Source organism: Bos javanicus, chromosome 16 (assembly GCF_032452875.1).
Source record: "Bos javanicus breed banteng chromosome 16, ARS-OSU_banteng_1.0, whole genome shotgun sequence".
Lineage (NCBI taxonomy): Eukaryota > Metazoa > Chordata > Mammalia > Artiodactyla > Bovidae > Bos > Bos javanicus.
The window spans coordinates 63,450,778-63,462,807 of NC_083883.1; the positions used below are offsets into that span (position 1 = coordinate 63,450,778).

A 12,030-nucleotide genomic window follows, 5' to 3' on the forward strand; every position below is an offset into this window, starting at 1 on the left:
CATAATGGCAGAAAGGGAAAACTATTAGCTTTGATCTCACAAGAGAACTGACTTTAATGCCTGGTCTTGCCTTTTATTAACAATTTAATTTTCTTCTGAGCCTCAGTTGCCTCCCCTGTGAAATGGAGTGGATAGTAACATCAGGATATTTTGGAGGGTTTAATGAGATAACATATTGGAAAGTGCTTGCAGAGGGTAAGCTCTGTATTGGTCACCGCAGTGTTTCCCATTCTCTTGGTGCTTTGTAAACACCTGTGTTATGACACTCTTTGCAGTGAATTATAGTCAGTACATTTCTGTGTGTCTCCTTCCACTAGACTGAGGGCCAGGGCGTTTTTCCTATGATTCACTTTCCTGGAGCCTCTCACGTAGGCCTCCTCTGGATGAGGCTCAGAGTTGAGCTGAGTAACCTTCAGAACTTGGGTTTTGCTAGAAGACAGGTCTTTGAACTTTTGAGTCTTCCTCCCTGGCTCCCTCCATCTCTGGCTCTCCCACTGAGGGCCGGGCCGATCCTGTCCTGTGGGGTCTGTTTGAGAGCAGGCATCTTAGCAGTATGTTGGAAGCTTGTCATTAGTCTCTAAAATGCTCGAGGACAGGTTTCCAGTGCTCTCCTGTATGCTCAAACAGGCACGGGTTTGCGTAGCAAACTGGCTCTGATCTCTTCATTGATAACTTCTAGGGTTTCTGTGGTATTTCTGTTCATTTGATCTCAGTTTTAACACAGTTATTGATTTCCTCAGTGCAGTTCAATTCCTAGAGCATTTTTTGAGCATGTTTTCATTGCTAGACCCTGGGCTGGGTGTTGGCCATGTTGAGATGAGGAAGACAGTGTCTCCAGCTGAGGTATTCTGGATCTCAGAGGGGAGGCAAGTGAGAAAACAGAGGCTTCCTCTTGGATGTGGTAAGGACAGTGACAGAAGTGGGGACAGAATTTTGTGGGAGTTCAGAGTAGGGCCCTTTTCCTTAGTTATCTTTTGGAGCCCATTGCTGTTATTCCTGACAGATGGATGGGGGAGCCAGATTGTGATCCCTGCCCTCAGGGATGGTTTGAATACTAGGAGAAAGCCAGTGGCAAACGGGCATGAGCCAGAGGTTCAGTTGAAAGCCCTGCTTCACTGGATGAAAGAGAAGGAAGTTTCAAGGGCCGGGGGGCACAGGGTCACGGGTGCACGACCTTGCCTGAAGAATGAAGGGTTTCGGAGGCCTGGGGAGAGGTTGGTTGAGCCAAGGGCTGCACTTGGTAAAGGGGGCCTGGACACATCTCATGGCCGGCTGCTTCTCCCTTTGACATTAGCTTTACTTTTCTCCCCATTCCCATGTCATCTTCCCTGTTTCTCTGATGGTTGCTTCTCCACCAGCTCTTATTTCTTCTCATCACCTTTCTTGCTTTCACCTCCACGTGTTCTTCGACTGCTCACCCCCCCCCATCCTCCCATTCTCCTTTCCCTCTGCCACTTTTTCTTCCTTTCTACACCTGTGCCTTCTTGCCTTTTAATAGTGTTCTCGACTCCCTACCTCCGTGTTCCAACATGTCCCTTGTTCGTCTCAGAGTTGGGGAGGAGACTTTCATTTTCAGTGGCCTTTCTTATGATGTGAAAGAGCATCTCGTGTGTATCTGGGTATCCTGGGAAACAGAATCCTGGTTTCTGAACGGGGCAGATTACTCATTGTGTTTGTAAGGCAGCAAACCAGAGGGAAAGCAGCCTCCGTGTGTGCCCCTCCAAAGACTGAGAGTACAGTGGGCTTTCCCTGTGAGCAGGATCAGGGCAGCATTGACCCCATTTTCATGGGATTCTGATTCTCTGTAACTGTACCTATCCCTGAAGCTTCTCTTTCTCTCCTTTCATTTTTTAAAATTTCTGTCCTGATTTTCAGTTCTATTTTCCATGTTTCTCCGTGTTCTCTCTCTAGTTTTTTTTTTCCCCCACTTATTAGAAATTATATCAGTCCCCTGCTTTGTGTCTCTCTTTTGCTTTGGAAGATAGAATCAAAAGCTCCTTATTTTCAGATGAGTTGATGGAAGTTTGAGTTGGAAAAGACAGAGAAAACGTGTGAAGCTTGCCTAGCTCCTAAGATGCTCTCGAGACTAAGCTTTCTTTCTAGTTCTAATTTTGAGACTGGATCAACATAGTTATAGAATCTTAAAAGAAATCTCTATTGGCTATTTAAATAACCTTCAACCCAATGTTGGAATCCTCTTTCCTTCATTAAGAGGGTTCTTCTGCTCTGTCCTTGAATACTTTTAATATTAGGAAGTCATTACCACATAAAGCAGCCCACTTGTTGGCTAGCACTGCCTGTTTCAAAGTTACTACTCATGACTATAATCTGGATCTGTGCCTGTTGATCTCATATGTGCATTCTGAAGGTAATACAATGTAAGCCTTTTGTTCACATATTAAAGGAACTTAAAGGTATCTTCTTCAGTCCTTGAAATATTTTGGAGAGATTCCACCAAAAATAATTAAATGAAATAAACCATTCTTGTCACCCTTTTACTGTATAGAAAAGTCAGTTTTCTGAATGACTTATTCCCCAGTAGTTCCATATAGCTGAAATTGTCCTGGAAGTTGTAAGGAAGAAAAAGAACTATCCTATACAAGGAACACTAAAATTAGACAAAATTGTAAAAGCAATATTAGTAACATTTGTACTAGATATAATGTCTAGTTTGTTAGATATAATGTATACTTTGCACATTATAGTTTAGAGAAAGTGAAAGTGAAGTCGCTCAGTCGTGTCCGATTCTTTGTGACCCCATGGATTGTAGCCTACCAGGCTTCTCCGTCCATGGGATTTTCCAGGCAAGAGTACTGGAGTGGGGTGCCATTTCCTTCTCCAGGGGATCTTCCCGACCCAGGGATTGAACCCAGGTCTCCTGCATTGTAGGCAGACGCTTTTACTGTCTGAGCCACCAGGGAAGATTCTTAGTTTAGAGAACACTCATAATATTCCATGCCATTTATTTTTGTAAGTAGGCCATGAACTCCCCTAGTTTGTAGATGAGGGTAGTGAGGCTCATAGAGATTGACTGGCCTCAGGGCACCCAGTTCTCAAGTGCATGAGTCAGGACTGAATCCCAGTTCTTCTGATTCTTAGTCTTCTGCTGTGTCTGTCATGAATACTTAAGTGTCTTCGTCTCTCCAAAGTACCTGCAATGTCATGGGATTATATGAAATAAATTGTCTCCTCAAGACAAGGTACTTGGTGTACACAATCTAACAGGATTGTTATGGATTTTTGTTTTGTGTGTGTCTGTTTCTGCATATGGCTGTGGAAGTAGAAAAGTGGAAACAAAGAAAGCAAATTCAGCTCAGGCAGTGATTTTATATAATTTGGGGGCAATTATAAAAATACTCTGTGGGGACCAGTGATGCTATTCCCTAAGTATAAGCATCAGTATGATTGATTTTGTTTGGAAAAAATTCTAAGTGTCAAGGTAAAGAAGAATGAGTTACTCCTTTACTGCAGTTAATCAAGAGAAATTTCCCGAAGGAGATAGGAAACAGGGAAATCTAAAAAAAAATTTAAATAAAAAATGTGAGGGCTTTGATAGATTGGAAAGTTGCTGTTATTCAGTCGCTAAGTCGTGTCTGACTCTTTGCAGCCCCGTGGACTGCAGCACACCAGGCTTCTCTGTCCTCCGCTATCTCCCAGAGTTTGCTCACATTCATGTTCATTGAGTCGGTGATGCTATCTAACCGTCTCATCCTGTGCCACCCCCTTCTCCTTTTGCCTTCAGTCTTTCCCAGCATCAGGGTCTGGAAAGAGGGGAAAGTAATTGGTAAGAGTCAGAGGAGGGTTGGGAACATGGTTTGGGGGCAAGAATGAGACAGATGCTGGGGACCTCGTGTTTTACTAATGACTTGAAACTAAGATTCCAATGTGATGATCAGTTTTCCTCCTTTGCAGAGTGAAACCCTGATGCAACTAAATTTAATCTTGCTTGGAATCACTGGTGATTCACTCAAGCTCAGGTGCGCCCACACGCAGCTGGCATCAGCTCTGTGTGCTTTCCAGGCTGATCCTTCTCTAACCCAGCTTCCCCCACATTGAGCTAGGGGAGAAAGCCAGACTGTGGTAACCTTGATCCTCTGTGTCTCTATCTGCAGCATCCTGGCTACTGCGGGAACCCACTTCAACACCCATGTGGACCTGAGGACCCTCCGGGCCGTGCGTGTCCTGAGGCCCCTGAAGCTCGTGTCGGGGATACCTAGTGAGCATCCATCTTTCCTCTTCCTCCTCTGCTAAGAACTTTACTGTTGTGTCCTCAACCAGATCCAGGGATAAGCAAGAAGTAATTTCCCCAGAGAGGAAGCCCCTGCAGTAATAAATAGAGGACCTGCAGCAATCTGGCATTATCTTCCATTTTAAAATTTAGCAAATTTTTTCACATTTAAAAGATAATGAAAGATCTTTACAGAAAATGTGGAAAGGAAACAATACAAAATTGAAAATGAAGAGTACCCATTATCCTGTCACTCAGAAATCAATTTTGTTAACATTTTAGCATATTTTTTCATTCATTTTTTTTTCCTGTGCATTTTAATATATGTGGGCTTATACTGTATTTTTGATTTTGGATCCCATCATGCACATTTGACTTTCCTGACACTAATAATTCTTCAAAAATATGACTTTGAAATCTGTCTTATATTCTTTCTTATACCATCCATGACTTGGGTAGTCCTTTCTGCGTTACTATTCATTTAGGTTATTTCCAGCTTTTTTTTCTTTCTTTTTTATCCTAAAAAAAGAAATAGCTTGGTAACAAACATCTTTTGACTTAAATATTATTCAGATCTCTGATTATTTTCTTAGACTAGAATCCTAGAAGTGCAAGTTTTGGGTCCAAGGATACAGTATTTTATGAATAGTGGTTGTACTAATTGTGCTTCCAGGACAGTGAATGGGAGAGCTGGGTCTGAGATAAGAGTCATGGGGAAGATGAACTTTGTTCTTCCAGACTTACAACCTAGTAAGACAGGCCTAATTCCCTTTGGGAAAGAAACACATTCTAGTAGGTTTCATCTCTAAGAAGAATCCAGAAGACAATGTGGGTGAAACGAATAAGGGAAGGGTAATAGGCATGTATGTGATTAGGGAATAAATGAAGAGAAGCAAGGGGTTGATTCCTCAGGGGAGGGGTGATGGCAGTCTTTGGCTTGATGTGACTTGGTTATCCCGTGGTGAATCATTTTCTCATCTCAGGACCAGTGGTCCTTTTCCCTCAAAGACTTGGCCCTTTCTCCTAGGAGAGGGTACACAGCCTGCCCTGTCAGGGGGTGCTAAGTGAGGGCTCTGTTCATCATTCTCTTTCTTTCCTTCCAGGCCTACAGATTGTGTTGAAATCCATCATGAAGGCCATGGTGCCTCTCCTGCAGATTGGCCTTCTGCTCTTCTTTGCCATCCTGATGTTTGCTATCATCGGCTTGGAGTTCTACAGTGGAAAGTTGCACCGAGCGTGCTTCATGAACAATTCAGGTAGGCTCACTATTTTCTGGCTTCTCCTCCTTCCCTTCCTCTCTCCTATGGTCATGGGGGTCATTTCAGGGCATTTAGAGGCTAATTGGAAAACAAAGTGTGTCCTATCTCAACCCTAGAATTAGAAGCAGAGGCTTCCTAGTCATCAGCTTTATGAGGTACAACCAGCCTAAAGATCCCCGTTGCACACTGATATTGCAAAGCAAATAACTTCTTAGGTTTATAGTCTGTTTCAAATAGAAGGTCTCAGCTGCCCCATTCCTCGGTAGAAGGCTATCAGAAGGCATATCAAAAACCATTTGCCTGAAAAATTACCCTTTGTACAGGGTAATTGTACTCTTTGGCCCACAGCCAGAAAGACCTCAGGAGTCTGAAGTCAGACCTGGCGCCCTCCAGATCTTGGGGACATTTTCCCTCCATGCTCAAGCTCATGACATTCCCCCCTTCTGCTGTCATCCATGCATAGTATGGAAGAATTGAGGGAGTTCTGAGCATGACTTGGCAGTGGTTAAATGAGCGAGGTATACCGCCGAAGAATTGATGCTTTTGAACTGTGGTGTTGGAGAAGGCTCTTGAGAGTCCCTTGGACTGCAAGGAGATCCAACCAGTCCATCCTAAAGGAGATCAGTCCTGGGTGTTCATTGGAAGGACTGATGCTAAAGCTGAAACTCCAGTACTTTGGCCACCTCATGCGAAGAGTTGACTCACTGGAAAAGACCCTGATGCTGGGAGGGATTGGGGGCAGGAGGAGAAGGGGACGACAGAGGATGAGATGGTGGATGGCATCACCGACTTGATGGACATGAGATTGAATGAACTCTGGGAGTTGGTGATGGACATGGAGGCCTGGCGTGCTGCGATTCATGGGGTCGCAAAGAGTCGGACACGACTGAGTGACTGAACTGACTGAATTGACTGAAGAGATCTCACATTCTTGTCTCTGTATCTTGTTTGTTCAAGTTGAGTAGAGTGCTTTAGGAGGAAGGATGAAGGGGAGAGGTGGAATGAGCCCAATCAGGCATGATGTTTTTATGAAAAGAATCTTTAAAGGACACAGTCCATGTTGGATTTGTTTTAATTTTTGTCTTATTCCAAATGAGGAATTTAGGCCAAAAAAATGAGTTAAGACCCACGAAAGGGACTGTAGTTTATAATTGTTCCCAGGGAACCCCAAAACAACTGAGGGGCTATCCTGAAGTCTAAAGATAGAAAATCAGTTAAGATTCTGCCTTCAGCTCAGACCTTTCTGGGTGATACCCAGTCCTGTAAATTCCTGTGGGGCTCAGGAGATGGTAGAAGATGTGACCTGCAAGAAAGTAGGGGTGGGGGACGTGTGGAGGAGGCTTCATTTTCAGAGCAGGTTGGGAAACACTGGGTTGAACACATTACAGTTTGTGAGCTATGAGGTGTAGCGATGCCAGAGATGGGTAGGAAATGGTGACAGAGAGGATAAACCTTCTTGTGGGAGATAGAAATGCATGCTTGTGGTCTCCAGGGGTTATTTTCAGCTCATGCAAAGCATCACATGGTTTATCCCCCACCCTCCAAATGTGTCTGCAGGTATTCTAGAAGGATTTGACCCCCCTCACCCATGTGGCGTGCAGGGCTGCCCAGCTGGTTATGAATGCCGGGACTGGATCGGCCCCAATGATGGGATCACCCAGTTTGATAACATCCTTTTTGCCGTGCTGACCGTCTTCCAGTGTATCACCATGGAAGGGTGGACCACCGTGCTGTACAATGTGAGTAGAGCTGGCGAGGGGCCCGAGCAGAAGGGAAGGATCGTGGAATTAGGCTCCTGGCTTGGTTGGGGTTGGTCAGCCGGGGGAAAGGGAAGATTGGAAATGTGTATGGGGGTGTGCATGTGTGTGTGTGGACATGTAACCATGGTAAGGCTTAGGAGTTTCCATGCCTCTGTTTTTGGCCTCTTGCTAAGCACACAGCTTCTTAATAGAGTTAGGAAATTACATGCCATATTTGGTGGGTGAACAATGCTAGTTAAAGCAGCTCAGCTCAGTCATTATAGAGTATGTTTTGCTACTGGTTTGACGTGGTGGTAGGAGTCTAAGGTAAGTAAGGGGTACCAAGAGTTACAGATTTCTTGGTTGCTGTCTTTAAAGAACTTACCATTGGTCTGGAAAGATATTCCAGTAGTTCTCAATCTTGGCTGCCCACTGGAATTAGCTGGGAGGGAGCTTTAACAATTTACACTGCCTGGGCTGTACTCCAGATTAAGTAAGTAGGAATAGCCCTAACCCACTCCAGTGTTCTTGCCTGGAGAATCCCAGGGACGGGGGAGCCTGGTGGGCTGCCATCTATGGGGTCGCGCAGAGTCGGACACGACTGAAGTGACTTAGCAGCAGCAGCAGCTAGGGGTAAAGACCTGTCATTGATTTTTTTTTTTTTTTTTTTTGAAGCTTCCTAGCTGATTCTAAGGAGAAGCCAATGGCACCCCACTCCAGTACTCTTGCCTGGAAAATCCCATGGACGGAGGAGCCTGGTAGGCTGCAGTCCATGGGGTTGCTAAGAGTCAGACACGACTGAGCGACTTCATTTTCACTTTTCACTTTCATGCATTGGAGAAGGAAACGGCAACCCACTCCAGTGTTCTTGCCTGGAGAATCCCAGGGACGGGGGAGCCTGGTGGGCTGTCATCTCTGGGGTCGCACAGAGTTGGACATGACTGAAGCGACTTAGCAGCAGCTGATTCTAATATGTAGTCACTCTCAAGAACCATTGCATTACAGGCATGTAAGAAACGTGCTTAGTTGTAAGATTCACTCGGGATGCTTATTAGAAATTCTGATCACAGGCCCTTTGGAGATTTGATTTCATGTGGTATGGGTGAACTGAGCTACATGTTTTTCACGCGCTTCTGCTGATTCCTATGATCAGCCACACTGGGAAGGAGCTAAGCTGATGCATAAGACAAGGGTGTCTAGCTGCCTGTCTGGGATGTTTGGGGATCCCTGCATGAGGACAGAAGTTAGGGTGACTACTGAAATCTCTTTTACCTCCCAGAGTCTGATCTTAATAAGTTATGAAAGGTATAGTGCAGAGTCTCAGTTCTAAAATGAAAGAGTAGGGAGTTGTGTGGTTTGATGCTTAGGGGAGCCTAGGGAGGCAAAGCAATTTGGGCCAATTGTCTTTGTAAACAGATGCTCATAAAGGTCTGTACTCCCCTGTGCCTCCCAGCCATCCCACCCTAGGGCACATCATTGTCTCACTTGCCCTCCCCTAGGCTTCTTTACCCTAAGGCACCCTCAGATTCCTTCTAACCTGATTCTTCTATACAAATAAACATAATGGGTGGGACATGGGGTCATTTACAAAAAGCCCCCTTTAGAATGATTTGAGGACATTATCTGTACTGGAAGGAAAAGAAGTGCTGTCTCATGAGAGACTCAACCAGATTGTCATGAAGAAAGAGCCAGGGTCTGCATAAGGCCATACAAGTAGGTGCCTAGTAAATGTCCATCATTAACTTGGACCCATCCCTGTGCCACATGAGCAAGGCAGGTGGGGCTTTGCAGAAAACAGCTGCAGGCTGTTCACGCCAAAGATCTGGGAGAGGTGTGAAGAAGTCCCAAGGACCAGCGTATGCCTGGCAAGCCCAGGGGTTATGTGTGACCTAGAAAAACCTTGAGAACACTCTGGGATTCTTACCAGTTGTGGGGGTGGCAGGGAGGAGGGAAGGGAGACAAGGTTGATGGGGCCAGTCACTCCTCATTTGAGATGTGAAGGTTGTCTTGAGGCCATGTCACTCAGATTAACCAGGCGCCTCTGGAAATGACAGCATTGGGCCCCGCAGTGGCTGATATCATTTGCGGGGCTTTGTGCAGGATGGCTTTCAATTATATGTGTAGACTCACCTAAGTGATGTGATAAATGCTCTGAAAGCCCAAAAGCAGAAGTGTTGCATTTGAAGATACAGGCAAGATCTATTGGTCCTCCAGGGCCAAGACTCAGAAGGTACTGAGATAAGCAGGAGTCACTCATCACTTGGTTTCGTTCCTTTGTTCATTCATTCATTCATTCTTTCAACATGTATTTGTGAGCATCTGTGATGTGTCAAGCACTGTGCTAGGCACTGGGGAAACAGGGAGAAAAAGTGTCATGACCGCTGTGCTCCTGGTGCTCTCTTCAGATTCCAGCCCCTCTCCGGTTGTCTGTCCAGCATAGGTTTGGAGGTCACACAGAGACAGTGAACTTGCTCTCCTGTCTAGATGTGCCCTACTGAGGAAGCAGGGAGAAGAGGTCAGACGGCAGATCCTCTGAAACCTTTCATTGCATGGGCTCCCAGGACCTCAGACACACAGTACTTCTGACTTCCAGGCCATCAGTCATTGAACTTCAGCTTACTGAAAGCCTCCTGCTACCCCTGCGGCTGGATCCAGGCTTGAGAGAACTCATTGAACTGTAGGACTGGCTTCCAAAAAGTGGCTGGCTGCTCATTGGGCAGAATGAACTCGTGCCCACTTTGAAGTGACGTTACTTTCCAAAGCTTTGGATCTAGGGGGAGGGCATGGAGCCAAGAGGCCATAGGCAGAGATGATGGTCATAGTGAGGCTAATAACTCCCCCTTGATTCAGGAGAAGTTGGATGGAAAAGGCATCCCATTTTCAGCCAGGAGAGCAAGGACAAAGTCTGGCTCCCTAGGAAGAGAGGAAGTCAGCCAAGTCCAGCTTCCCTTGAGCAGGGAACTGGGGTGTGAAGCATGGCCCAGGTGGAGCTCTCCTATAGGAACTGGACACATCCTGGAGTTAGGATTGTCTTCTGCTGGAGGAAGGTTCAGAGCCAGGTGTGTTCATACTGGTGGGCGTGGGGCTTACAATATATGGTGGAATCACATCATATGCTTTTGTTTAAAAAAAAATTCAACAGAGTGAATTTTAAAGGTGTTATTGACATTATTCAACCATTCATGAATGAGGCAGCATCCCATCTCACATCTGGAAGGGAGCGCTGAGGAGCTATACAAAATGAAAGGCTTTTATAGGCAGAAGGGCACTGGACCAGGAAGTTATTAAAAAGTGGATTGGTTGTGGCAAGGTCACTTTCCTTTAAGGCAGGGGTCCCCAACCTCTAGGATCTAATGCCTGATGATCTCAGGTGGAACTTATGTAATAATAAGAGAAATAAAGTGCACAATAAGTGTAGTGTCCTTGAATCATCCCCTAACCACCCCACTGCCACCCCCAGCCTGGGGAAAAATTGTCTTCCATGAAACTGCTCTCTGGTGCCAAAAATGTTGGGAACCACTGCTTTAGGGGATGGCAGGGTTGTATCAGGCAGATGACCTCATGCACACTGACCAGGTGATTCCTGATTGCCTGGTTTAAGAGCCCATTTGTGGGAGAGACTGACACTGTAATAAAGTTTTGATTTGGTGACATGGGGCTTAGTACAAGTGACTCTGTTTTGGACCTGTTGTCTTGTTTTTTTAACACTGTTAATTTACCCAAATTCAACTATTCAGCTTGGACCAGAAAGGGGATTCAGAACTTGTAGACACAATAGGGGAAGGAGAGAATGGGATGAATGGAGAAAGTAATTTCGACATATATATCCCACCATGAGTAAAATAGATAGCTGATGAGAAGTTGTTGTATCACACTGGAATCCCAGCCTGTGCTCTGTGATGACCTCGATGTGTGGGTTAGGGGGAGGGGAGGGAGGCTCAAGAGGGAGGTGATATATGTATATATAATTATGGCTGATTTGTTTTGTTGTACAGCAGACACTAACACAACATTATAAAACAATTTTCCTACAATTAAAGAATAAATTTAAAAAAGGATCTAGGGTATGGGGAAAAGAACATTTAAACAGTGGGGACTAATTCACCTACCACTCCTCTCCTGTTTATGCCCATTAAGAGTGTGAGATCAGAGGTACCTAGGATCTGGGCTGAAACATTGCAGATTCTGGTAGCCCATGCCAACAATACCTGAGTATTTATTTTCTTCTCTTAATTTCAACTTAAGATTTTGAAAATGAAAAAGTTTTACATATGTATTAGAACTGGTTACACACTAGTGGATTAACTGTGAACACTAAGTTGCCTTGTGCGAACGCTAAGTCCCTACAGTCATGTCTGCCTCTTTGCAATCCCATGGACTGTAGCCCACCAGGCTCCTCTGTCCGTGGGATTCTCCAGGCAAGAATACTGGATTGGGTTGCCATACCCTCCTCCAAGGAATCTTCCTAGCCCAGGGATCGAACCCAGCTCTCTTATGTCTCCTGCATTGGCAGGTGGGTTCTTTACCACTAGTGCCACCTGGGAAGCCCCTACTCTGAATACATGCGTGTATGTATGTATGTTTCGCCATAGAGAAAAATCAGCCCTGGTGCCTTTTATTATCACCACTGTTCAGAGGTTGCAGATATAACTGGTTGATTTCCCTTTCTACCACTCATTCCGGAAAGGCCCAATTCACCCAGCTGCTGTATTTCCTCACAAAGACCACAAAGAAAAGGGAGTCCCTTTTTCCCATTCCAATGTCTCCTCTATTTAATGGCCACAACAAATATGTAAGATTTATT

At 45.1% G+C, this 12,030-nt stretch overlaps 1 protein-coding gene across 2 annotated transcripts in view; it reads left to right on the forward strand.

Moving 5' to 3' along the window:
* LOC133228063 (voltage-dependent R-type calcium channel subunit alpha-1E) overlaps positions 1 to 12,030 on the forward strand; it is a 338,653-nt gene that overhangs the window by 94,918 nt on the left and 231,705 nt on the right. For both annotated transcript variants that reach the window (XM_061383395.1, XM_061383394.1), the window contains 3 exons: positions 4,113 to 4,216; positions 5,332 to 5,484; positions 7,045 to 7,226. In XM_061383395.1, coding sequence (XP_061239379.1) covers positions 4,113 to 4,216; positions 5,332 to 5,484; positions 7,045 to 7,226 — 439 coding nt within the window. The remainder of the gene's footprint in view (positions 1 to 4,112; positions 4,217 to 5,331; positions 5,485 to 7,044; positions 7,227 to 12,030) is intronic.